This window comes from Hyperolius riggenbachi, chromosome 2 (genome assembly GCF_040937935.1).
Source record: "Hyperolius riggenbachi isolate aHypRig1 chromosome 2, aHypRig1.pri, whole genome shotgun sequence".
In the NCBI taxonomy this organism is placed as follows: Eukaryota; Metazoa; Chordata; class Amphibia; order Anura; family Hyperoliidae; genus Hyperolius; species Hyperolius riggenbachi.
Window position 1 is genome coordinate 47,574,537 of NC_090647.1, and position 26,773 is coordinate 47,601,309.

Sequence of the window (26,773 nt, forward strand, 5' to 3'; positions counted from 1 at the left end):
TGGAAAAAGGGGCGGAGAAATACGTACGCGCGGGGGTAAAGTGGTTAATAATGGCAGTTTGTGCTGTCTAGTTTTTTTTTTCATGTCTGCCAGTAGTAAAGATGATGACCTGCAGGATCGTTGTGGCTCAAACAACATGAACAAATGACACGGCTAATATCAATCATTTCTTGATCTCTCTTCTATTTGTTAAACTTCTCACAATGCAATGTTTTGATTCATTTTTTCCCCCTTCTCACTAAAGTTCCTCTTTAATGTTGGTGAATCTTAACATAACAGTTAATTAAATGCACAATTACATTTTTTTAATAAATTGGATGGTAAAGCCATTCAATATTTATTGCATTATGGCCAAGGTGAGATAACTCATAAAGAAAGTTGAGTGTATCAGGACTTCTGCAGCTGAACTGGCTGAGCACAATCCATTAGTGAGCGGATGACATCACACTGTTGCTTCATGTTTTAGTTTGATATTGAATTCTGACCTTGAATGACGTTCTGTGTTCTTATGCAATATATGTGAGTAAAAAGTGGGGAATGACCACGCATATTAAAGAAACACTGAAGCCTCCTAAAATTCAGCTTTTTATTGCAAAAACCTCTTTAACTAAAATGCTGCATCCCTGCGGCTGAACTGTAAGTAAATCCCCCCAAACTCCCCTAGCAAAATCCACGACTTTCTTGGTCATGGATTTTGCTGTCCCGGGAGGCAGAGCTTTCAGCTGCAGCTCTGAGTCAATCAGCGCGTATCTCCGCCTCTCCCCCGCCCCTCTCAGTGAAGGAAGACTGAGAGGGGCGGGTGGAGGCGGAGATACGTGCTGATAGACGTGTGTAGAGGCTGAGCTGCAGCCGGAAGCTCTGCCTCTTACGGAAGTGCTCCCCGCAGTGTTCCCCGGGAGTTTGGGAGGAATTAGTTTGAGTTCAGCCACAGTGATGCAGCGTTTTAGTTAGGGCAATAATGTTAAAGAGGTTTTTGCAATAAAAAGCTGAATTTTAGGAGACTTCAGAGTCTCTTTAAGCAAGGCGACTAGCCTGGAGCTGACTCTGGGTCTGTTTCAGGCACCTGTTACTGCATAGTACACAGGGCCAGTTCAAGACTTTGTGCTTTTTTGCTAGACTTTTGCTGCTTGAGGTTGGGCCCCCCACCCCCCTATTTGGAATGATTGCACAACACCTGACAATTTGCACTGCGCATTATAGCCACAGCGTGACAAAAAACAAACAAACAAAAAAAACCACCCTCAGTATCGGTAGGTAGCCAGGTATATAGTACAAATCAGCGCAGATCTTCGCAGCAGAGCGGGAGCTGTAGCCCGGGAGCAGGTAGTTTTGGCACATGGCGCTCAGTGCAGGGCCCCGAAACCAGGTGCCCCACAGCAGCAATGTAATGCTGTGTGGGGAGAGTAAGAGTAATTCCCCTAATTACATCTCCCTCCGAGTTGGGAAAACTCGGAGGGGGAATAGTATTTAGCATTACCGGGGAGTTTTGCAGCAAAAGAGAGAGCCGTCATTCTGCTCTCCCGGCGCCCAACTCACCGGTGACACGTACATATGTACACCTGTGGCCGAATCGGAAACCGCCGTGACTCCTAGTGCAATTAAAGAGAAACTGTAACCAAGAATTGAACCTCATCCCAATCAGTAGCTGATACCCCCTTTCCCATGAGAAATCTATTCCTTTTCTCAAACAGATCATCAGGGGGCTCTATATGTATGATTGATATTGTGGTGAAAACCCTCCCACAGGAAACTGTCAGGACCATGGTCCTGGCAGTTTCCTGTCGTGAACCTCGTTGCATTGTGGGAAATAGCTGTTTACAGCTATTTCTAACTGCCAAAAAAGCAAGCCGCAGCTACTTTCAGTGACATCACCTGCCAGCAGTAAAAATGTCACCATGTGATAAATGTCAGAATGTATATCAGTGAGAGGAAATATTTTACAATGGGCAAACACTGGCTAAATCATTTATACATACCGGTAATTATTGAAAAAATGAAGCACTTTTTTATTACATTATTTTCACTGGAGTTCCTCTTTAAGCCCTAAGGGTGTTTTGGATAACCTCCTGTGATCCTTTGATTCCAATAATAGCCACAACTCCCCAAGCAGGGGCGTAGCAATAGGGCTTGCACAGATTGCGACCGCATCGGGGCCCCAAAGGGCCCTCCCTCAACTACAGTATTAGCTCTCTATTGGTCCTGTGCTAATAATAATCACTTCTATAGATGCTTTGAATAGTGGTAATCATTCACACACTGCTCCCCATCCCCTTCCTCCACCTCTGACACTGTAGTTGCCATTGGCAGGTTGTGATGCGCCATATCAGTTGTTATATATAGAGTGCTTGGGGGGGCCCCAATGTAAAACTTGCACCGGGGCCCACAGCTCCTTAGCTACGCCACTGTCCCCAAATACTTTTTTGCAATTCTTCCTAAAAATGTTTTTCATAATATCCTTCTATAAATGATCCTTTCTTTCATGCAACAGAGAAATGGCAATTCTCTTCCCCGACCTTCCTTCATGTGACTCTCATCACACACACTGGCTGACTTGTGTTTTTTATTATACATTAATGACTCAAAGTAAACATAAATTAGGAACAATAGAGCTGGGAGAGGAAAGCTGTGTTTGCTGCTGCGCTCCTTGTCCTCATTTCTCTAGGTCAGCATCATCTCAGATGGCTAATGAATGAAAACGAAAGCCTTGTGCACAGGCTAGGGTTCTTTAAGGCTGGTACACACCATGCAATTTTCACTTCAGATCCTATTTCCAATCAAACAAAAAGTTAAGGTGCCCATACACTCGTCAGATTGGCAGCAGATAGATAAGAAATGCATCTGATGATCTATCTGATGCGTTTTTAGAACATTTTTTACCAGGATAGAATTCCAATAGATTTCAGTTTGAAATCTATTGAAATTCGATCTGATGGCATTTTTTTGCCATCAGATTTCCATTAAGGCCAATGCAAACTGATAAGCAATCTCATCAGATCGACCTAAATTTTCCACCCTGCAAGTTCGATGGAAATCCATCGAAATCGATCGAAATCGGCCGTCGATTGGCCAACCGATTTGCAATCGATTGATCGATCGATCGATCGGGATCGATCGGTCGGCCAGAAAATCGGCTGAGTGTATGGGCTGCTTTAGAATTGGGCAGTCGTAACTACAAATCATGGGGTCCCCCAGCAAAACTTTGATAGGCCCTCTAATGTTCCCAACCCTTCCCTTGCCTCTCTTTCACAAGGGTCTTCAAACAAGAGTGGCCATCATGTGCTTCACACCCATAACAAGTGTAGCCACAGAAACACCTGATCTGCAGTATAGTCCCCTGTATCAGAGGGAGTGAAGTAGTAGTTGGAGCCCCCTTACAGCTCTTGACCTCCCTGCTTGCAGTTGCAGGGGCTGCTCTCCTGTAGTAACGCCCCTGTAATTGGCCCAAAAAATATACAGCCTACTGATTGCCAGCGACCGATCCCAAGTGTAAAATCAATGTCTTTCTCAATCAGAAGCAGATCGGACATGCTGAAAAATAAAATGATCGAAATACTGGCTATCGTTCACTGTGTGTGTCCTTTCGATACACTTTTTGTCAATAGCCAATTGGAAAAAAGATGAGATAACTGATCAGAATTTGAATTATTTTTTTTTAAATGTGTGTATGTATGCTAGCTTCCTCTATACAGTATCAATGTCAGATCTGAATATCAGTCTGATACTTGCTTGATCAAATAGGATCTAAAGTTAAAATTGCATGGTGTGTACCAGGTGTTATGCCGGGAATACACGATGCGTTTTTGCCGTCGTTTTCGCTTTCGATAGATTCTACTCTCGATTCACTGCTCGATTCCCCTCTCGATTCCTTATCTTTTCTTATCAATTACATTCACTTGAATGAGGAGAATCGAAACGAAAGTAGAATCGACCAGATCCGACAGGTTGGAATTTATCTATCGAACCCATCTATCTAAAGTAAAAACTTAACGTGTATTCCCAGCATTAAGGTGTGTACACATGTACAATCACTCTTCAGTTTGTGTCTTCCACCAGGATGGAACTCGATCCATCAACTCGATCCTGCGGGGGACACTGCAGGGCCCAAATACTTTACAGAGTGTGACTACACTAGGCAGCAGCCGAGTAATGTGTTCTGTGTCTATGAAGGAGAGAGGAGGGCTTATGCAGGCAAGGTAAGCACGGGAACAATGGACTCTGCCACCAGTTGCAGGGACGGATCAAGACCAAGTTGCACCTGGGGCAAGGTCAGGTTTTGGCGCCTAAAGGTCAGGTTTTGGCGCCTAAACTGTCATTCATTTTGCCGCCTTTTTAAAAATTCAACAAACTGCGCCTGGGGCAAGATACCCGCTCGCCCCCCCCTAGATCCGTCACTGACCAGTTGTAGCCTGATGATCCAGCATAGTGGGTCATTAAGGAGTAAAACCTTTTACTGCAGTAAATAGCCGGGCGTTTTTTCTCCAGGGAGAGTGGGGAGGCGGGGCCAGGCACCCGGAAGTGGAGTGATGCGGGGTCTTTGGGACGGCTTTGTGGGACATCACACTGCAGCAGGTAAATATCACTTTTTCTTACAGCAATGATAGGTTATTTCAGCCTGGAAGGTCGACTTTAAGCGACCTCAGGGGACACCTATACACAAGGCCGGTCTAGCATGTGTATGAGGCTTATAGAGGGCAGTGTTCTCCCCAGGCTTTTTTAGCCGGGTGCTCCACCCGGCTAGATTTGGTGACCACCCGGCTGTCATCGACTCACTTCCTGACCTCCTCCTATGCTGTAAGCAGAGTTGCCCTGCATTTTCATCTCAACCCACCCGGCTACTTTTTCATGCCACCCGGCTACTATTTCATGCCACCCGGCTGGAAAAAAATTCTGGGGAGAACACTGGAGGAACTTTACTGAATGTAATTTAATGATTCAGATTGCTTATATTTTACAGTATTACTTTATAAATTATTGAGTCAGTGTTTGCTCAATGTAAAATCTCTCCTCAGCCTCAGTAGAAGCGCATCAGTGCGCAAAACGGCTGTCAGGCATCTGTACCCAGCACCACCATCATCCACTAACTTGGATGTCAACAACTTCAATTGTTATGGACTATGCACAATGTTCATGGACCTTGTGATATAAGCGATGTATATCAAAGCAGTGTTTTATAGCAGTGTCAGCATTCTTCATTCTCCAAGTTTGTATTATTGAATAACCTACGCTAGAGCACGCTATCCACACTAGACGACGGAGTATGTTCAATCAAGTCACTATTGCACTGCTCATTCCTTCGCCTTTAGAATACTGTAGTGCCAACCTGCTACAACTACTCCAACACTATCAAATTATTCTGTGTATTTTATTGCTTGCTGGTGGATTGAAAACCACTTTATTGATAAGGTGTGAAAATTTCACCTAGGAGAAAGCTTAGGGGGAAAAAGTGAATTGAATAAGGGCCGTGGTCTCCCAGAGTGCACTGGGAGGAGACGGCTTCGTGACCTCATAGCCTAGGCTAAACATTACTGAGAGGGTGGGGTGACATACCAATGTACAGCTACAGCATATAGAGATATGGAAAGTGTTTCTGATGGTTAAAGTCAGGCCCGGTCCGCCCATGATGCCAAGTGAGGCGACTTCCTCAGGCGGCAGAAGTCTGGGGGAAGCACCAGGCAGAAACAGGAAGTGAAGAGAGTGCCTGGCTAACTTATACTGGGGGCAACTGTACCTAGCTACTAATACTGGAATTATTAACTGGCTTACTGAGGGTGTTTTTTGGGAAGCTCACCGCAGCTATAACGTGCGGTGCAAATTGTTGCGTGCTGTGCGATCTTTGCAATTCGGGGGGAGGAGGGGCGCATCCTCACAAGTTTGCCTCAGGCAGCAAAAAGTCTAGAACCGGCCCTGCTTAAAGTGTACCTGAGACTGAAAAAAATATACATACCTGGGGCTTCCTCCGGCACCCCAGGCTGATAACTCCCTCACCGTCCTCCTCCGCCTCCTGAATTGTCTGCAATTAGCCCCAGAAGTCCTTCAGTTGGTGCAGTCCAGCTGTGCACTCCAGCGATTAGCTTGGACGGGACTGGAGGAAGCCCCAGGTATGTATATTTTTTTAAAACCCTCCTGTCTCAGTTTTACTTTAAAGAGAACCCGAGGTGGGTTTGAAGAATGTTATCTGCATACAGAGGCTGGATCTGCCTATACAGCCCAGCCTCTATTGCTATCCCAAACCCCCCTAAGGTCCCCCTGCACTCTGCAATCCCTCTTAAATCACAGCCACGCTGCTGACAAACAGCTTGTCAGAGCTGGCTGTGTTTATCTCTATAGTGTCAGTCTGCTGCTCTCCCCGCCTCCTGCAGAACTCCAGGAAGGGACAGGGGCAGGGACTGGAGCTATGCAGGATGCAGGGGAGCAGCTGAGACTGACACTACAGATGTAAACACAGCCTCACAGCACGGCTGTGATTTATGAGGGATTGCAGAGTGCAGGGGGACCTTAGGGGGGTTTGGGATAGCAACAGAGGCTGGGCTGTATAGGTAGATCCAGCCTCTGTATGCAGATAACATTCTTTAAACACACCTCGGGTTCTCTTTAAACAACAATGAAACGTTTATAAAACGTTTTTCTCCTGGAGAACCCAAACCCTGATTGGGTATCTCGAATCCTGAATGATGTATTACATTCTACTATGTCGTTAGGGTTCTTCTTTAAAGAGACTCCGTAACAAAAATTGCATCCTGTTTTTTATCATCCTACAAGGTCCAAAAGCTATTCTAATGTGTTCTGGCTTACTGCAGCACGTTCTACTATCACCATCTCTGTAATAAATCAACTTATCTCTCTCTTGTCAGACTTGTCAGCCTGTGTCTGGAAGGCTGCCAAGTTCTTCAGTGTTGTGGTTCTGTGATGCTTCTCCCCCCTCCAAGCCCCTCTCTGCACACTGCCTGTGTATTATTTAGATTAGGGCAGCTTCTCTCTTCTCTCTTATCTTTTACAAGCTGGATAAATCCTCCTCTGAGCTGGCTGGGCTTTCACATACTGAGGAATTACATACAGGCAGAGCTGTCTGCACTCTGCAGGAAGAAACAGCCTGACACTTCAGTGGAAGATAGCTGCAGGGTGAAAGAAACACACAAATGATCTCTTGAGATTCAAAAGGAAGGGTGTATACAGCCTGCTTGTGTATGGATGTATTTTCTATGTGTGGACATACTGTACATCAACCTACTTCCTGTTTTGGTGGCCATTTTGTTTGTTTATTAACAAACTTTTTAAAACTGTTTTTAACCACTTTTAATGCGCCGAGGAGCGACGAAATTGTGACAGAGGGTAATAGGAGATGTCCCCTAACGCACTGGTATGTTTACTTTTGTGCGATTTTAAAAATACAGATTCTCTTTAACTTTTCTAAAGATGATAACCCTTAACAATGACAAGCAAGCCTAGCTCAGGAGCATATCAAATGCCACCAATTCCTGAAAACGTATGGGTACTTTCACATACATATTTATTACGCTTGTCAATAGCTCTCTGCATAGAGTAGCTTCCTATTTTCAGTTTACTGCTTCTTTAAATAAAACGAGGCTTAGCTCCGGGGCTTTCCAGATGTTTAACACAAGTCAGGAGGCAGCGAGCCACTTCCTGGCTGGGACAAGTGAGAATACAAGCTGGAGCAAAGCTCTGCCGAGCCGGAGAATGGAACAGATGGGTGTGTAACGCTTGCGTCTCTGCGTCCTCCAAAAATGAGAGCAAGCCTGGACCTCCTTGGCTGTGTCCCTCCAGGCTGACAGGGAGGGGAGGACACCTGGGCTTTATGTCCAGAGAGCTTTAAAAGAGAATTTCTATGAAGGTTTTGATTCATTCAGGCCATCAACAATGAAACATTTGTAAAGCACTTTTCTCCCAGAGGACCCAAAGCGCATAAGCGTGTCTCAAATCAGTACCATAAATGGCAGACTAAACAGGTGGCTTTTCAGTTTTGAAATGTGTCTAGGGTTGGAGCTGTCTTGATTAAGTTTGGAAGGGCATTCCACAGAGTAGAGGCAGCATGACAGAAAGCCTGGCCCCAAAGGTTTTTAGTTGGACTGTGGGGGTGGTCAAGTTATTGTATCCTTTTGATCTGAGGTTATGGCAGGTGTGATGCAGTTTTAACAAATCCTTCAGGTATCTGGGGCCTAAGTCGTGCAGAGACTTGAATGTTAGCGCCCAAGACAGCATCTCTGCCTGCATACCGTGTGACTGCCTGCCCCAAGACTAAGTTGCTCCCCACACAGCATCTCTGCCTGCAGGCCGGTTGACTGCCTTCTCCGCCACCACCAACAGCATACCTCCCAACATTTTAAACGAAGAAACCGGGACACTGGCCACACCCCTAACCACACCCCCAACCACACCCCCAAGACACGCCTACCATCATTTTTTTAATATTTTTTTTTTTATTAATATTTATGCCCTTATTCTTTTTTTTTTAAATTAAATATACCCTCATACACCCTGCCCGTGGGTGGGGAGGAGGGTGAGGATGGGTGCCAAAAGATGATCGAGGCGCCAGCCGCGCGCGGTATGCGGGATGCGGCCATATCATTACTACCTCCCTCCCTTGAGATCTGCCCCCCCTGTGTCCCCGTTAGCAGAGTGCGCAGCGAGCGGAGCAGGCTGTCATCTTACCTCCGTCCATGCACGCATTACCGATGTCTTTCTCCAGCTTCCTGCTTCCTGTGACGTCACAGGAAGCAGAGTGAAGCCGGACATCGGTATGCGTGCATGGACGCAGGTAATGACAGCCCGCTCCGCTCGCTGCGCACTCTGCTAACGGGGACACAGGGGGGGCAGATCTCAAGGGAAGGAGGGAGGGAGGTAGTAATGATATGGCCGGCATCCCGCATATCACTTAGGCGCGGCTGGCGCCTCGATCATTTTTTTTTTTACTGCTGCCCACTGCCGCCGGGACTTGGGGGGCTCATACCGTGACAGCGGGAGAGCCCCCCCAAATCGTGACAGTCCCGACGAGATCGGGACGGTTGGGCCCTCTGCCAACAGGGTCCAGGACTCCAGGTGGATTCCTGAATTTTTAAGGCCGCTGCTAGCAGCGGCCGCTATAATAAATTTTCTGGTGCGTGTACATGCCTGCCTAATTCTTCTGGCTGCACTGCAGCTGCATTTATTCAAAGAAAGGTATGCACACCTGATGCACAAATTTGCATAAATAGCAATAAACTTTTATAAGGCTAACATGGGTGCTGGATCGTGGATTAGACCACAGCCATAAGTTACTAAATCTATATAAAAATGATCCGCACACCAAATAGTGATTGCTCAAGGATTAAATTGTATTGAGAAAGTAAAGCACAAGAAAATCACAAGCAGGTGAGGCTGGTATAGCCTGTTAACATCAACAGCTATTAACACAGTGGTTATACACAATACATAGAGACTTTAACCACTTCCGGATTCTCGGGCGTATCTATACGCCCCTGAATCCTGAAGTTTATTCCATGGAAAAATCAGTTCACGGAGGGTGTCTCCGTGAACACCCTGCGAGCCGATCGGCGGCTCGCAGGGTAAATGTAAACACACGGGGAAGACCTTCCCCGGTGTTTACATGTATACGGCGCTGCTGCGCCGTAGAGGAGATCGGTGATCCCCGGCCTTTGATTGGCCGGGGATCACCGGCATCTGATAGGCTAAAGCCTATCCCATCAGGCGCAGGACGGAAATCCGTCCTGCGCCGCTCACAGGGGGAGGGAGAGGGAGGGAAGGGGAAGGAGGCCAGGAAGCGCTGCGGAGGGGGGCTTTGAAGAGCCCCCCCCCCCCGCAAGCGCAAGCAGCCGGCGGCGATCAGACCCCCCCAGCAGGACATCCCCCTAGTGGGGAAAAAAGGGGGGAAGTCTGATCGGCCTGGCTGCTAGCTGATCTGTGCTGTGGGCTGGAGAGCCCACGCAGCACAGATCAGCACAACATTTTATGGTATAGAAGTGGTTAACAGGTTCACACAAGCAAAAAATTTAATGTTTACGCTGAGTCCATAAATTGAGGCAATGATACAAACTGAATGTGTGTAAATGACCAGCAATAGCAACAAAGTCCAAGTGGAACCTCGCTCATAAGTCCAAAAACCCTGACAGCGCTGTTTCGTATACCTTTATCAAAGAGTTCTGGATATCAGGATCGGGCTGCTGTAGATGATACCGGCATACAATGTTGTTTAAATACTCCCTAAAGCCCTAATTTGCCGAACTGGACACAGGGGGCCGGCCCCTGACGCGTCTGACGTCACGCGGCATGATCTCCGCGGCGTCATCACGTCACTTACGGCAGCGCGAGGCTCGGTAACATGCTGACAGCCACCAGGGGAGGAAAACTCCAACCCCAAAATGGCCACCACACATGCGCACACCGGGCAATCGGCGCCGGGAGACTTCTGCACAACATAGTGAAACGTAGCAAGGAGGCGGTGCTTGGAAGTCGCATAGGTCCAGTGCTGGTTTATTGTGGAAGGCGGTGTCCAGCGGCGAAGGGCGGGTTGTGGTGGTCTAAAGCAACAGAGAGAAAATAAAAATTAAAAAACTGTCTTTAAGTATGAAACAGCCTGAAAATAGAAAATATTTGTAAAAACAGGGTAACATGTTTTAAAACTATATATATCCAGACGGGCGATGGGCATGGGATAAGAATGCAAACCCACACATCAAAACAAAAGTAAGCAGGTAAACAAATCCCCGCTCCTCTTAAAGAGACAGTAAACTGGGACATAACAGGAAATAGTGCAGTATCATAGCCAGACCCAGACAGGCCGGTTGACTGCCTTCTCCGCCACCACCAACAGGGTCCAGGACTCCAGGTGGATTCCTTAATTTTTAAGGCCTCTGCTAGCAGCGGCCGCTATAATAATTTTTCTGGTGCGTGTACATGCCTGCCTAATTCTTCTGGCTGCACTGCAGCTGCAACAACAAAACAAAGGCATGTACATGTGCCAATTCCCCTTCGTGATCATTACCTTGCCGCGGTGAAGGGGCTTGCGTATCACAATGAAGCAATGACCGACGGCTATATGAGTGTGTCGGGGGGGGGGGGGGGGGGGGCACACTCACGATAATAAGGTAATTGCTTCATTGTGGACAGACCAAATTTGATCAGCTGGACAGTCACTGTTCTGTCATTCAGCTACCTCAGCCCGGCGACCATATGGGCTGGAAAGCCACCATCACCTGCACTCTCGCCATGGTGCGCACCAGTCCAGCACGGCCGTCACTACACAAACAGCTGTTTGCGGTGCGTTACACAGTGAGTTTTGTGTGTCCGTGTGATGCAGTACTCTAATTACACTCCCTGATTGATGTATACACATGCAAGATGTTTTAAAGAACTTTAGGCCTCCAATTTAGCATTCAATGTGATTTCTGCCCTTAAAACGCTGCTTTGCGTCAAATCCAGATTTTTCCCCGGGACTTTTGGCATCTATCCCACTCATCCATGCAAAAACTCAGATGTTAGACCCCTTGAAACATCTTTCCATCACTTTTGTGGGCAGCATAAGTGTTTCTAGTTTTCAAAGTTCGCCTCCCCATTGAAGTCTATTGCAGTTCGAGCTGAACTTTTGCGGAAGTTCGTTAACCCGGTTCACGAACCAAAAATCGGAGGTTCGGGCCATCTCTACCAAAGAGTACCTCCAGTAAAAAATAAACAATAGTTCATACAGTATAATCCTCATAGTCACCTACAAGTAAGGTGATCAACTCACCTGTTCACCAGTATATTGACATTAACCTTAAATCCCTCCCACTGTCAGCAAAACTGCCATGGTTCCTTATACTGAGAGGTCTACCTATACTAAGTAATCACCTCCGGCTACCCATACTGAAACCAAATACCATCATTGCGCTATCAGGCCCCATGATAGGGGTGTCACTAGGTACAAGTGATCCAAGTGGCCAATTGAGGACTCACTCACAGCAGAGGCCTCCCGTGCTGGGCTGGGCTGTGCCTCCCCGCTCACTCGCAGACGTGCAGATCAGCAGCGACCTGTATAGAGTAAGTGGCGCACAGTGACCGTGGAGGACTTCAGACATGGAAGTGACATCACTTCCTGCATTTGAATTGTATCAGGTGGTTACTGTGCACTGCTCTCCCTTCTTCAGGTGCTGATCTGCAGGTCTGTGAGTAATGGGTAGTTCTGGGGAAAAGGTGGACACCTTTGGCTACCTATTTTTTTCTTTGGGGGGGGGGGGGGGCTACCTATACTGGGGTACACCTTTGGCTACCCGTAGTGGGAGAGTATTTATGCGAGGGGACACCTTTGACTACCTATGGGGCCACCTTTGGTTAACTATTCCTATGCAGAGGAACAATTGCTGCATTTTGATATACGGGGTAACATTTGCTGCATTTATTATGTGGGGTAACATTTGCCACTTTACATATGTGGGGTCATGTTTACTGAATTTCTTATATGGGTTAATGTTAACCTGCATTTCATATGTACCTGTATTGTCATGTTTGCTACATTAGCGTTCGTCTGTATGCATGTTGGATTATTTTGGCTCTGTACAATTAACAAACTGACACATCATTGCATTCCAGCGATTATGGAGGTGTGTCTAGCATACAGGGACAACAAAGGGGTGATTTGTATATTCAGTAGTGATGCATTATGGGAGACATCAAATGCTCACTCCAACCTGAATAATTGCAAATACCTTCTGTTTTGAGAACGCAAACTTCTGTTCTGCATAGCATTTTAGTAAGGAGGGTTTTTGGTCTTTTTTTTTTTTTTTTTTGCCCCTTACACATTCCTAGGAGTTCCGGTTCTATAAGCCCCTTTATTGAAACAAAAACTGCAAAGTACAATTTTATCTTCCTAAAACAGAAGGCATTAGCAAACTCGATGAGTGGCTCAGTTTATCAGCATCTACCTTAAACTGAGCCATATATCATATCTAATGTGACCTTTGAAGGCGATCCCGCGCCTTCATTCTTCTGCCTATACAGCACCGTCCCCTCCGTGACTGGTGACTCCTAATTTTCAAAGAGGAAACTGGACGTGACTCAGGATAATGACATTACAGGGAAAATGCACCATGTCCTCTAATAATATCCACTGATGACAAAGGATGAAGCCACCCCCAGCCCAGTTTGTGATGTGAAGCCCTGGCATTTCCTGTTTATAACATATTTTGCTGGGTTAATGACCCAAATAAATCTCTCACAAATTAGTTTGGAGGAAAGAGCAGCATTATAAGCAGCCAGGAATCCACGCTCGGTATGGACTTTTATATCAACCCTACCAAAGTGTATCAAAAGAGACGTACAGTAAAGTCACGGTTAATCAGAACTCAGGCATTCGGCAGTCTCAAATAACCGGCATGCCTGTTGGGGGTGGGGGGGGGGGGGGGTGAGGGGGGGGGGGGGTGGGGAGTAGGGTCGTCCCCGCCAGGTCTGCATCGGTAGCGACTTACAAATCCTCCTGCGGGTCTTCTTCTCTCCTGCAGCTCCCAGCTACTTTTCTGTCCTTATATGGCTCCATGTGTGTCACATGACCTGCATCAGATCACGTGACTAATCGGATCTGTGCACGGAGGATGCAGCAAAACAAATGGGAGCTGCAGGAGAAAGGAAGACTGGTGGCCAGAGGATTCATAAGTCATTTCCGCTGCACACCATTCACCCTTCATCCAGGGAACAGGGGTGGGGGGGAAGGGGTAGGTTAGTTTTAATTTTAAGGGCTGTTGTTTGCAGGGCCGGTTTAAGCAACAATGGGGCCCCAGGGCAAAATAAACCCGCCCCCCCCCCCCCCCCAACATATACCCCGGAACAAAAATCGGCATTAGGGGACCTTTTTTGCAGCTGGTATAGTCAGGGTGTGAAGCTCCACATTCTGGCTATCCCAGCCTGCATGGGGGACAAGGGGTTAAAAAGTTTCAGGAGGGGGGACCCCACATAATTTTTTTTTTCAGAAATTCCCACACTCTAAACATAAAATTTTTGGGGGGAAAATAGGAAAAAATGCCAGGGATCTTCATACAGCCATACTGGCCAAAGCGCTGCGGCTGCGTATAGACCCCCTGGAAACCCCGTCAGGAAATGTATTGCGCTTTCGTTTGATGCATGTAAACTTACACTACCGTTAGGTTTGCTACTAAAAGTTACATTTACCGCATTTAAAGTATACTTTTTTCCTTCAAAAATTTAAAATCGATTTTCTCAAAAACTATATGGTCTTTTTGAAAAATTGTTTTTTCCTCTTATTCCTAATGATCTCCTTAACATATCCTGCAAATTTAGGGTTTTTAGCATTTAAGGTGGATTTGCTATTAACCATTGAAGTCGGCAGGTTTTTAAATGTGTTTTTTTTTTCCTTTAAAACTTTAAAACCGATTTTCTCAAAAACTATAAGGCCGATTTAAATTTTTGTTTCCTCTTGTAGCCACTGGGGGCCCCTACAAGCTTTGGGGCCCTGGGGCAGCTGGCTCCTTAGCCTCTATGGTAGCGCCGGCCCTGGTTGTTTGACTTCTCAAGCAACTGGCAATAATTCATATCGGGCATCGGACGCTCTACGCCCGTACCAAATAAATGAGACTCTACTGAATCTATATATCAATAAAAAAACATTAACTTTTGGACAGGCCGTACATAGTAGTATCCAGTATTGTTATTGAATACGGCCAAAATTTTTTATTTTTGATAGAACAGTTAGATTCCCAGTCTGGCTTTTAAACCTGTCTGTTCCCCAGTTCAGAAGACCACCGATATCAGATTAGAATGTCAAATTCGCAGATGACACCATCATCCTTGGCCTCATAAATAGTAAAGGAGACCATGAGACCGAAACGAGATAGAGAACATCTGCAAATGGAGCTCATCCTAAATGCAGCCAAAACAGTTGAATTAACCATGGACTTCAGGAGGCACTCACCCACACTCATCCCGGTCTCCATTGAAGGCACTGAAGTTACCAGGGTACCAAGCATTCGTTTTCTTAGGGACTAACATTACTAATGATCTGCAATGGCGGGAGGGCACCACCAAGACCCAGAAGAAGGCTTAGCCAAGGATGTTCTTCCTGCAACAACTGAGAATGCCGATGGAGTTTCTGATCAGCTTCTACACACCACAATTGTATCAATCCACTGCTTCTCTGTCATTGTCTGGTACTCAGGCGCTTCTTCGAGTGACAGATACAAACTTAAAAAAGTAATCAAAGCTACAGAAAGGATCTTCGGGACTCCCCTGCCACCAATGAACTTCTCTCCACACACCTTGACCAGTGCCAACAGGATAACAAACGACCCATCTCACCCCGTCAGTTGTTACTTCAATCTTCTCCCATCAGGCTTTCGCTACAGAACATTCCACACCAAAACCTCCAGACACAGAAACACCTTACAAAAGCAGTCCTTCTCTTAAACTCAAGACCCCACCCCAACAAAATTCTAATAGAGGTTCTAACCACTCACAACCTACCCAAAGAGGATGGTAAAGGATATGTCCGAGCCGAAATAAAAAATGAGATCTACCTGAGGCTTCCTTCAGCCCCTGGCAACCTGTGTGTCCCTCGCCGCAGCTCCGGTGTCCTGGGATTATTATTATTATTATTTAGTATTTATATAGCACCAACATATTACACAGCACTGTACAATGTATATATATATCTTGTCACTAACTGTCCCTCGAAGGAGCTCACAATCTAATCCCTACCATTGCCATATGTCTATATTATGTAGTGTAAGTACTGTAGACTAGGCCAAACTTTAGGGGGAGCCAGTTAACTTATCTGTATGTTTTTGGAATGTGGGAGGACACCGGAGTGCCCGGAGGAAACCCACGCAGACACGGAGAGAACATACAAACTCTTTGCAGATAGTGCCCTGGCTGGGATTCGAACCAGGGACCCAGCGCTGCAAGGCGAGAGAGCTAACCACTACGCCACCGTGCTGCAGGATATCCTCCTTGCCAGGTCAGCATCTACTGCATCTGCGCGAGCGTGCAGACGCGCCCCTCGTGATCGCCCTCACGTGGTCCGGAGCATTCTGCACAGGTGGAGAAGTACTGTGCCTGCGTAGAATGCTCCAAACCACATAAGCACAGTGCACAGGGAGTCAGGGACCGACAGGCTGCCAGGGGCTGGAGGAAGCCCCAGGTAAGTAGATTTCATTTTTTATTTTAGCTAGGATGTAGCTTTGCTTCCAGCAAGGCTGTTTTGGAGCACAGGCTGTCCAGGCAAAGGCCTGGTATGCCCTCTAGTGTACAGGATGCAATACTACACCAACTGTATTAATGACATTCTGTTTCAGGAAGTCTGCACAGGACAGTACATTGTGCTCCAGCGCCAACCTGCAATGGTTTCCAGCCTTTCAGATTAATTTGTGATGTCTTCCAGCACTCCAGTGTCCCCTGTAGTGAAATGCCTGACTGATGCTTTTGTAGTACCCACAGCAGGGTGAATTTCTTTTTTCCGCCTTCCTCTCAATACAGTGCAAGTTTGTGTGTGTGTGTGTGTGTGTGTGCATGCACTGCATGCTGGGGGGGGTTAAAGTTGACACAAGTTGCCCTGCCTGGAGTATCATATGTGTTTTAAATGTGACTATTATCTCAACTGGTCCAATTCCATCTCCCCAGGTATTGCTTTTCTGACCTCTGTCAATCTCTCTTGGGACCTCTTTTATTGGGTCTTTGCCTGCCCCCCTCTTATTCCCATGTCCAGCATTGCTTTTGGTGTAGTCCCTCAAGTTTAACCTCCCTGGCAGTAAGCCCGACCTCAGGTCAGGCTATGCCGCACAGGAGGATTTCTCAGGCCCTTCTGGGCCGATTTGTATATTTTTTTTTGGTACACGCAGCTAGCACTTTGCTAGCTGCGTGTACTTCCCGATCGCCGCCGCTCCGCACCCCCCCCCCAGACCCCTTGCGCAGCCTGGCCTATCAGCGCCAGGCAGCGCTGAAGGGTGGATCGGGAGACGTCGTTGACGATTGTCGCCATGGCGACTGGGGAAGCCAAACAGGAAATCCCGTTCTGAACGGGATTTCCTGTTTGCGCTGATCGCCCGAGGCGATCGGAGGGGGTGGACGGATGCCGCTGCACAGCGGCTATCATGTAGCTAGCGCTAGGCTAGCTACATAATTTAAAAAAAAACAATTAAAGTGCTGCGCTGCCCTCTGGCGGTTTTAATTGATTGCTAGGGAGGTTAAACAACCAGGATCTTTAGGCATTGGCATACTCCATCTGTTGACTAATATTGAAACTGCACCTGCTGCTGGGCCTACACTTGTTAGATTGGTAAACATGATCAATATCTACCTGTTGTCAATCATTTACCACCTTTACACATTGCCCCATGTGATACAGTTCTACCTGCCGCTACTGCAAGCTTTGTAGTGCTCAGCAACCGATTGACTCCTCCCTGATCAGAAATCGATCAGTTACTGATCTATTACTTCCACACTGCACACTCCACCTTGAGTACATCTCAGCAAAATCTATCATCAAACAAACTGCCAGTAAAGTACATCTTAATCTGGGGAATTTATGTAGCCATTGTTCCACTGCCTGCTTGTATGGAGAATTTCCAACATATACGATCACACGTTTGATTGATAAGGAGCCCAAAATCAATAGAAAATGAATAGATGAGATATATTTGTGGCGACAGAAGTGTATAAGCATCTTTAAAGGGAGTTTGCAAAGAGCAACAAAAAAAAAGATACTTACCTAAGGAGAGGGAAGGTCCTACAGAGCCTTCCCGTTCCTCTTGTTCCAGTGCTGGCTGTCCCGTTCAAATCTCTCACTGCGGGAGGCTTTGGGAGCCCGAGTGTTCCCGAAGACCACGTCTCCTTACTGCCCATGTGCGAGAGAGCGTTCTCGTGCAAGCGCAGTATGGAGTGGCCCATCTTTGGGAACACTCGGCCTCTCGAAGACTTCCAAAACCTCGGAGAGAGAAGTCTCTGACCCATTGGTTAGAGACTGCTACCGGTGGAGCCAGCACTGGAACGAGGGGACCAGCAGAGGAGTGGTAAAGCTGTATAGGACCCAGAGCCTTCCCTCTCCTTAGGTAAGTATCTGTTTTTTGTTTTTTTCGTTCACTTCAGACACCTAACAACTAATGTCGCCCTTTCGTGATCGGGACCCGATCCCCTCGGGCAACATCGCTAGGCTGGCCTGTACAGACGCACCAGCTGTGTAGTTGGCAACGTGTTCTGTTGCTATGTGTGTGTGTGTGGGGGGGGGGGAGAGACAACAAAGCGGCTCAAGGACATGCAGCAGGCAGGGGTGTGGCGTCTTCAAGGAGGTTGGCCGCCAATCATCCAGGTAGTTCCACCAGGCGGATTGCTTGCCGAGCGGCCGTTGTTGGTCGGGCGCCTCTGAAAACAATTCTGACTATCGGCTGAAGTGGTCGTTATCGGACGCCTGTAGTTAGGCATGTGTACGCAAGCACTGTTAAAACAGTGCAGGAGATTTGGGCACAGCCGCCTCCACCATAGGCCGTAATAGGAATTACACTATAGCGCCGCTCATTGAGTAACTTCGGCACTGTAATTCGTCCGCTAGCAATAGCTGGAAGCCAAATTATATCATTCCCCACTATTCACGGCAGCCTGGAGGGGGAATAGTAATTAACGCCGCCGGGACTATTGACTTTATCCTGCTCATAGGTATGCTATGTACGAGGCTGTAAACCTGTCAGCTGACTACAGACAAAATGTGAGAGATTTGTAAGCTCACTATTACCAGACACTGAGGTTCTGTCCCGTTACCCAACTGTTCTTCAGTAATTCAACATATTTACTTTGACTGATAGCAAACACAGTTACAGTACTCCTGCAGAGGTACAGAGGTGAATAGACCAAAGGCCAGAGATAACAGTAACAAATGGCTCTCTATTGTATGAATCATCATTTCACTTCTTACAAAACTGTAAGTGGGAAGAAAACAAAAGAAATGTTGCAATTAAATGTTTGAATTGTTTCGGCCCTCCATCTCCAGAATTGTCTGTTCCCACCTAGGTCCCCCATATTTCCTTGTCGAATGTGCGAGTACATGCACAGGCCCAGTAGAACGAAGCTCTCGTGCACAAATTCAAAATATTTTGCATGAATGGTTTTGTTCTATGGGGCCTGTGTGAACCATACTCGCGCATGCGCAGTACAGACACGCTCATCCAGGATACCGAGGTGAAGAAGATTGTAAGAACGGGGGAAGCAGGCATGTACAGTCCTAATGCACACCTGTGCCCCCTACACCTCTGTCCCCCTACATTCTTTCCTAAAGCCAGCAGAAGGTGCTTCTGGGTTGCCCAAGTTGGCAGCAGTGCGCAAGCTGCTGGGCCTAGCACTTGCATATTGCTGCCGACTTGGGCGACCCGGAAGTAGCAATCGCCGGTGCCCAAATTAGTCACTGAGCTCCACTATAGCCGTAATTCACATTTTGGCCGATGGCGGAGCCCAAATCATCGGCGCAGCTCTGCACCGAACTTAGTTGTCTTGAGCAGAGGGGCCTGCTGCTGACCCCTTTATTGCTGGATACAGTTAAAGAGACACTGTAACAAACAAAAAAACACATCTGGGGGATACTTACCTTGGAAGGGGAAGCCTCAGGGCCCCAATGAGGCTTCACTGTAATCTGTAGCTTGGGGAATCCAGCGCTGGCTCCCCCCAAAAGTCCCTCGACAAGGCTTGACATGGGTGCGCAGGCAATATTTACCTACCACGATCCTGTGCAGGTGAACTAATGGCTTTTTATTTGGGTTAAGGTGGAAATAGCCAAACTGGATCGAATCCACTCTACTACGCAGGTGCAAAGAACTCGCGGCTACGCAGTAGAGCGGATCTGATTGGGTTCGGCTATTTCCTTCTTAACCCCAATGAAGAGCTGCTGTGCAGGATCGCGGTAGGTAAATATTTACCTTGCCGCTGTTCGGGGGGTGGTCGCGCTGGATTGCCGGGACACCGGAGGACAAGGGAAGCCTCCTTAGGATCCAGAGGCTTCCCCCTCCCAAGGTAAGTATTCCCCAGGTTTTCTTTAAGGTTAGGTGTAAGAGGCGTCCTCATTCCCGCTGCTGGGAGCCTCCTGCACAGGTGCAGTACGAGGTTTTCTTGTACTGCGTAAGGCGCTCCCTGTAATGGGAGTGCGATCGAGGATGTCCATGGCCAGGGCCACGCAGGCACAGTGGCTAGCGACATTAGAGTCAAGAAAACTAAAGTGAGCCCCGGCGGGGGATCTGAGGATATTTGCGTACCGGTGCGGGCACAGGACATCTGCAAGGGGCCGGTAAAAATCCCAGGTAAGTTAAACCATACCTCCCAACTTTTTGAGATGAGAAAGAGGGAAACTTAAGCCATGCCCCTGCTGCACCCCTGACCACGCCCATGTCACACCTCTTGTCAACTCATACCATAATGATTTCATAAGAAAATTATGTTATTTTATCTTTCAATCCACTCTGGTTCTTTCTATCCTGGTTCATTCTCCTTCATATTCACATTTTAAAATGAGTAATATGTAAATTTACAGGATGGGAATAAAGTTTAGAGTCAAAACACATTTTTTAGTAGAGAAATATATGTATTTACATAGAAAGAGGGACAAATGTGGAGGAATGAGGGACAGGGCTCCCAAAGAGGGACAGTCCTTCCAAAAGAGGGACAGTTGGGAGCTATGATTACTCTTTTTATTTTAACCCTTACAGGTGTCCTTTAAGTGATTTTTTTTCACTTCAGATTCCTTTCAGACCTAGTTACAATTCTCAAATAATTCCATGAATCCTGGCTCTGTATACTGGTGGGTTCACTGCCATTCGGGTGGCACAAGGAATTCCTGCAGTGGGGGAGCCTGGAGGACCAGGCAAAGCTATGCTCTCTCCCCCCACACACTGCACAGATGGAATCTTCCGTTCTTTCTGGAGCGTGCCACTCGTCACCACTGCTGCGGGCAATCCGTGCATCGCTGTGTGCTGACAGTCTGGGCGTGGCCTCTGCTGATTCTCAGGTACGCGCCCCGCCCACTCAGAGGGATTCCCAGGCGAATCCACGCCCCCTCTCCAGAGGTCCCCGCCCCAGGCATACGAGCTCTCCGGAAAGCCCCGCCCCGCCGTGAACTAGCACGCCCCTGTGATCACGTGACACCGCCGGGCTCTCGCTCACGGAGCCGAGGTGGAGCTGAGCCGCCATTTTCCTCCAGCTGCCCGTACTGTGTCACCCGTGCCGGGACCAGTGGTGTCTGTGACCCCCTCCCCGCCTCCTTCCCCCTCCCTCCATGCTCAGGTGTGCGGCTGGTCTGATCACACCGGATCCCTCCCAGGCCTGATCCTCTCTCCGCACCCCGACCGCCCCGGAGCCGCCATGTCCGGACAGAGCATCACCGACCGCATCACGGCGGCGCAGCACAGCGTCACCGGCACCGTCGTCTCCAAGGCCGTCTGCAAGGCCACAACCCACGAGATCATGGGGCCCAAGAAGAAGCACCTGGACTGTAAGTGATCGGGAGGGGGCGGGGTCACCTGGGGGTCCATCACACCCACCTACCTGCTGCATATTCTGGGGGTCCGCATACCTACCTGCTGCTGTGTGCTGTGGGGGTCCATCACACCCACCTACCTGCTGCATATTCTGGGGGTCCACATACCTACCTGCTGCTGTGTGCTGTGGGAGTCCATCACACCCACCTACCTGCTGCATATTCTGGTGGTCCACATACCTGCCTGCTGCTGTGTGCTGTGGGGGTCCATCACACCCACCTACCTGCTGCATACTCTGGGGGTCCACATACCTGCCTGCTGCTGTGTGCTGTGGGGGTCCATCACACCCACCTACCTGCTGCATATTCTGGGGGTCCACATACCTACCTGCTGCTGTGGGGGTCCTCATACCCACCTACCTGCTGCATACCCTGGGGGTCCACATACCGCTGTATACTCTGGGGGCCCTCATACCTACCTGCTGCTGTGTACTGTGGGGGTCCTCATACCTACCTACCTGCTGCATATTCTGGGGGTCCTCATACCTACCTACTGCTGTATACTCCTTGGGGTCCTCATTCCTACCTACTGCTGTGTACAGTGGGGGGTCCTAATACATACCTACCTGCTGCACTTTCTGGGGGTCCTCATACCTACCTGCTGCTGTGTACTGTGGGGGTCCTCATACCTACCTGCTGCATATTCTGGGGGTCCTCATACCTACCTACTGCTGTATACTCTGGGGGTCCTTATTCCTACCTACTGCTGTATGCTCTGGGGGTCCTCATACCCACCTACCTGCTGTATACTGTGGGGATCCTAATACCTACTTCTGTATGCTCTGGGGGTCCATCATACTTACCTACTGCTGTATACTCTGTTGGTCTATCATACTTACCTACTGCTGTATGCTCTGGGGGTCCATCATACTTACCTACTGCTATATACTTTGGGGGGCCTTCATACTTACCTACTGCTGTATACTCTGGGGGTCCATCATACTTACCTACTGCTGTATACTCTGGAGGTCCATCCTACTTACCTACTGCTGTATGCTCTGGGGGTCCATCCTACTTACCTACTGCTGTATACTGTGGGGGTCCTCATACCTACCTACTGCTGTATGCTCTGGGGGTCCTCATACCTACCTACTGCTGTATGCTCTGGGGGTCCATCATACTTACCTACTGCAGTATACTCTGGGGGTCCCATCATACTTACCTACTGCTATATACTCTGGGGGGCCTTCATACTTATCTACTGCTGTATACTCTGATGGTCCATCATACTTACCTACTGCTGTATACTCTGGAGGTCCATCATACTTACCTACTGCTGTATACTCTGGGGGTCCATCATACCTACTGCTGTAGGCTGTGGGGGTCCATCATACTTACCTACTGCTGTAGGCTGTGGGGGTCCATCATACTTACCTACTGCTGTAGGCTGTGGGGGTCCATCATACTTACCTACTGCTGTAGACTCTGGGGGTCCATCATACTTACCTACTGCTGTATACTCTGGGGGTCCTCATTCCAATGTATTGCTGTATGCACTGGGGGTCCACATACCTACTTATTGCTGTATACTCTGGGGGTCCTCATACCTACCTGCTGCTGTGTGCTCTGGGGGCATCTCGCTGCTGTGTGCCCTGGGGGCATCTCGCTGCTGTGTGCCCTGGGGGCATCTTGCTGCTGTGTGCCCTGGGGGCATCTTGCTGCTGTGTGCCCTGGGGGCATCTTGCTGCTGTGTGCCCTGGGGGCATCTTGCTGCTGTGTGCCCTGGGGGCATCTTGCTGCTGTGTGCCCTGGGGGCATCTCGCTGCTGTGTGCCCTGGGGGCATCTCGCTGCTGTGTGCCCTGGGGGGAATAATACCTCCTAACTGCTTTGTACAGTGTGGAGTCGGTACAATAATCATCCGACTCCACAGTTTATGAAACCACCGAGGCCAGGTACCCAAAATTACTCCGACTCCACAGCCCTGCCTACTGCCATGTTGCATGGGGTTTTTTACCTCATATATATGTGCTGCTGTATTCCATGAGTCTCTCATATTTACTTTCCTTATACAGACCTGTTGCTGTATTCTCTGGTGTGTTCCATGCGGAGACTCGTACTTACCTGCCACTATATTCCTGGGGGGTTCTCATATTGTATCTAGTTGGTATTTTATTTCATGATCATGAGTCCAATCTTTATACGTACCTGCTACTGTATTTCTCCACTCTGTAATTTCCTGCTGCCATCTTTTTGGGGTTCTCGCCTACATGCTGCTGTGCTCTCCGGTCGGTCGCAGCTTGTACTAGCCTGCTGCCGTATTGCTCAGAGATTCTTATCTTATTACCTTCACCTTATACGTTTTACATGGGCCCCTGGGGTCTTCACCATTTACTTACCTGCTATAGTTTATTGCTGTTGTGCTGGTGTTGACTGCAGCGCCAGGAGAGTTTCACTTTTCTTCAGTATCCAGTGTTTAATGCAGACCCTAGAGCAGGGGTCCCCAACCTTTTTCAAGCTGGGAACCGCTATCCAGACCAAACTTTTCTCTGGGGATGGGGTGTAGCACAATAAGAGGCAGCGGGGGCTTGGGTTTGCAGCAACAACCCCCTTCCCCCCCCCATTTGGAGTGGGTGGGTAGGTAGGTAGCCAGGTATAGGAACCCCCTGTATAGGGTATCTAAGTACAGTTGCCCCAGTATAGGTTAGCTAGGTAGGTGTTTCCAGTATAGGTAGTCGGTATAATTGTTGCCAGGGCTGTGGAGTCGGTACAAAAATCATGCGACTCGTCACTTCAGCAAACCATTGACTCCGACTTCTTAATCTAATAGTTACCAGGGCTGTGGATTTGGTACAAACATACTCCGACTCCTCAGTTTATGAAACCACCGACACAAACTCCGACTTCAGGTACCCAAAATTGCTTCAACTCTGACTCCACAGCCCTAATAATTGCCCCCAGTGTAGGTTAGACAAGACAAATAACATTTATATTGCGCTTTTCTCCTGGCGAACTCAAAGCGCCAGAGTTGCTGCCACTAGGACACGCTCTATAGGCAGTAGCAGTGTTAGGGAGACTTGCCTAAGGTCTCCTACTGAATAGGTGCTGGCTTACCGAACTGGCAGAGCCGAGATTTAAACCCAGGTCTCCTGCTTCAAAAGGCAGAGCCCTTAACCATTACACCATCCAGCCGCCTTTTGGCTTAGCTAGGTAGGCGCCTCCAGTATAGGTAGTCAGTATAGTTGCCCCCAGTGTAGGCTAGGTAGGTGCCTCCAGTATAGGTAGTCAGTATAGTTGCCCCCAGTGTAGGCTAGGTAGGTGCCTCCAGTATAGGTAGTCAGTATAGTTGCCCCCAGTGTAGGTTAGCTAGGTAGGTACCTCCAGTATAGGTAGTCAGTATAGTTGCCCCCAGTGTAGGTTAGCTAGGCAGGTTCCTCCAGTATAAATAGCCAGGCAGTATAGGTGAAGTGGGGAGAGCAGGCATAGCACACTCCCCTTCCACGATCCCCACAGCCTCATTGTACTTCCTCTCCTCGGTCCAAGCTCAGCTAATTGAGCAGTGGAGGAGGCAGGCCAAGTGCATTGATGTAGCGGGGCGGGACTGGAGGCTTCCGGGTAGCGCGATTACCGCGCCCTACACAGCAAACAGCCGCGGCTGCCACTGAAGTTAGTTAGAGCTGCTGCTGCTCTACAGTGAGACAGGGGACCGCGGCCCGGCACATGTCCTGCGGCCCGGTATTGGGCTGCGGACCGGTGGTTGGGGACCCCTAGAGTTCATACCTGTTACAGTGTACTGTTCTGATTGTAGCCCTTGGGAGATTTCACCATATACCACAGGTGTCGAACTCCAGTCCTTAAGGTTCATATCCATGCCAGTGTTTAGGATGGACTGAGAAATGTATTCTACTAGATGAACCAATCACACCTTTCCTGATTCAGTCCCAATTTCAGTTAATTTGAGCTGTGCCAAAAAGTGTGAAGAATTAGGCGCTTGAGGACTGGAGTTTGACATCCCTGCCTGGTCCTGTATAGTTTCCGGCTTGGGAGACCTTTCATCCTTCGTCTCTTCACTCTTCCACTGAGCTTACCAAGCCACAGAACCCAGGTATCCCAGAGTTTTATTATATTTTAAAATCTACTTTTAACATTTTTACTGTTGTCTGCTCAATGACACATTTATTGAAGCATGCTAGCGCTAAAGTCTATGAACTGTTGATCCTTTTAATGTCTTCTCTGCTCTCAGGAGCTGTTTTCAGCCAGGGAAGTGTTTTATGGCCGTAATTCCATATCAGTGAAGGTTACGCTATAATCTGACCCTGGACAGAAACTGTCACTTGCATACCTTATTTTTTAATGCTTTTAAGTAGAGAGAGGAAAAAATGAACATCGCATAGTTATTTGTATGCTTGGTAGCGTAATAAACATGTCTATCCCATCATGTCACCTCTTATATCCTTTAAGTTTATTTATATTTTTGTTTTTATTTTGCATTGCAGCATGTTAGCAAGTGCATAGAACATTTATTAAATGTACCCGTCCCAAATGAAGTCCTTCCTGTGGTTGTCCTCTTGTGTTGATATAATTGCATTTAGTAGTAGTATTTTTTATTTTTTTTCAATCTTGGTGGGGGAATAGCATTAAAATCATCCTGGACTTTCGGCAGACACAGGTTGAAACGTCTTTCGGCTTCTTCCCGCTCCGAAAGTTAGCAGCGCCATTATTATATGCGCACGTGGGGGTACACACTCTGGTGGAATTATTTGTGGCTATTGAGGAGACACCTGACAGAATTAGCATTTGCTGGGGGGGGGGTACCTGCAATAGCTGAGTAAAGTTGATGTCATTGGAGGGGGATTACATCTGGCTAGGGAACAAAGAGTGCAGATGTGGGCTTCCCAGACTTAGTGATTTGTAAATGTGGTTTGACGGCTGTGGGGACACGGACATGCAACAGGTTCTCCTGTAACAGCAGAAGGGGCACTAATGTGTGGCAGTGGTCTCTTTGACAGCCGTGGTAACATTACACTACTGTGTAGTTGGACCTTTATGACAGGTAACGGAACGCTGATGTGCGTCTGGGTTCCCACAATAGCTGAGGGGTGGTGGCATCCTCTGTGAAAGCCAAGCAACACTGAGTGGTACCGAAATCCTTTGTGGCAGCTGTGGAGGCACTGAGATGTGGCTGGATCCCTTGTGACATCCAAGGGGACAGTGAGGTGTGGCATCCCCCGTTGTGAGAGCCAAGGGGACACTGATCTGTGACAGCAGAGGGGACACTGATCTGTGACAGCCGAGGGGACCCTGAGGTGTGGCCGGATCCTTTGTGACAGCTG

At 48.1% G+C, this 26,773-nt stretch overlaps 1 protein-coding gene across 7 annotated transcripts in view; it reads left to right on the forward strand.

Annotated features, from left to right (window-relative positions):
* Nucleotides 1-21,098: 21,098 nt before the first annotated feature.
* PICALM (phosphatidylinositol binding clathrin assembly protein) overlaps nt 21,099-26,773 on the forward strand; it is a 158,206-nt gene continuing 152,531 nt past the window's right edge. For all 7 annotated transcript variants that reach the window (XM_068266736.1, XM_068266739.1, XM_068266738.1 and 4 more), the window contains exon 1: nt 21,099-21,457. In XM_068266736.1, coding sequence (XP_068122837.1) covers nt 21,328-21,457 — 130 coding nt within the window. In that variant the 5' untranslated portion in view covers nt 21,099-21,327. The remainder of the gene's footprint in view (nt 21,458-26,773) is intronic.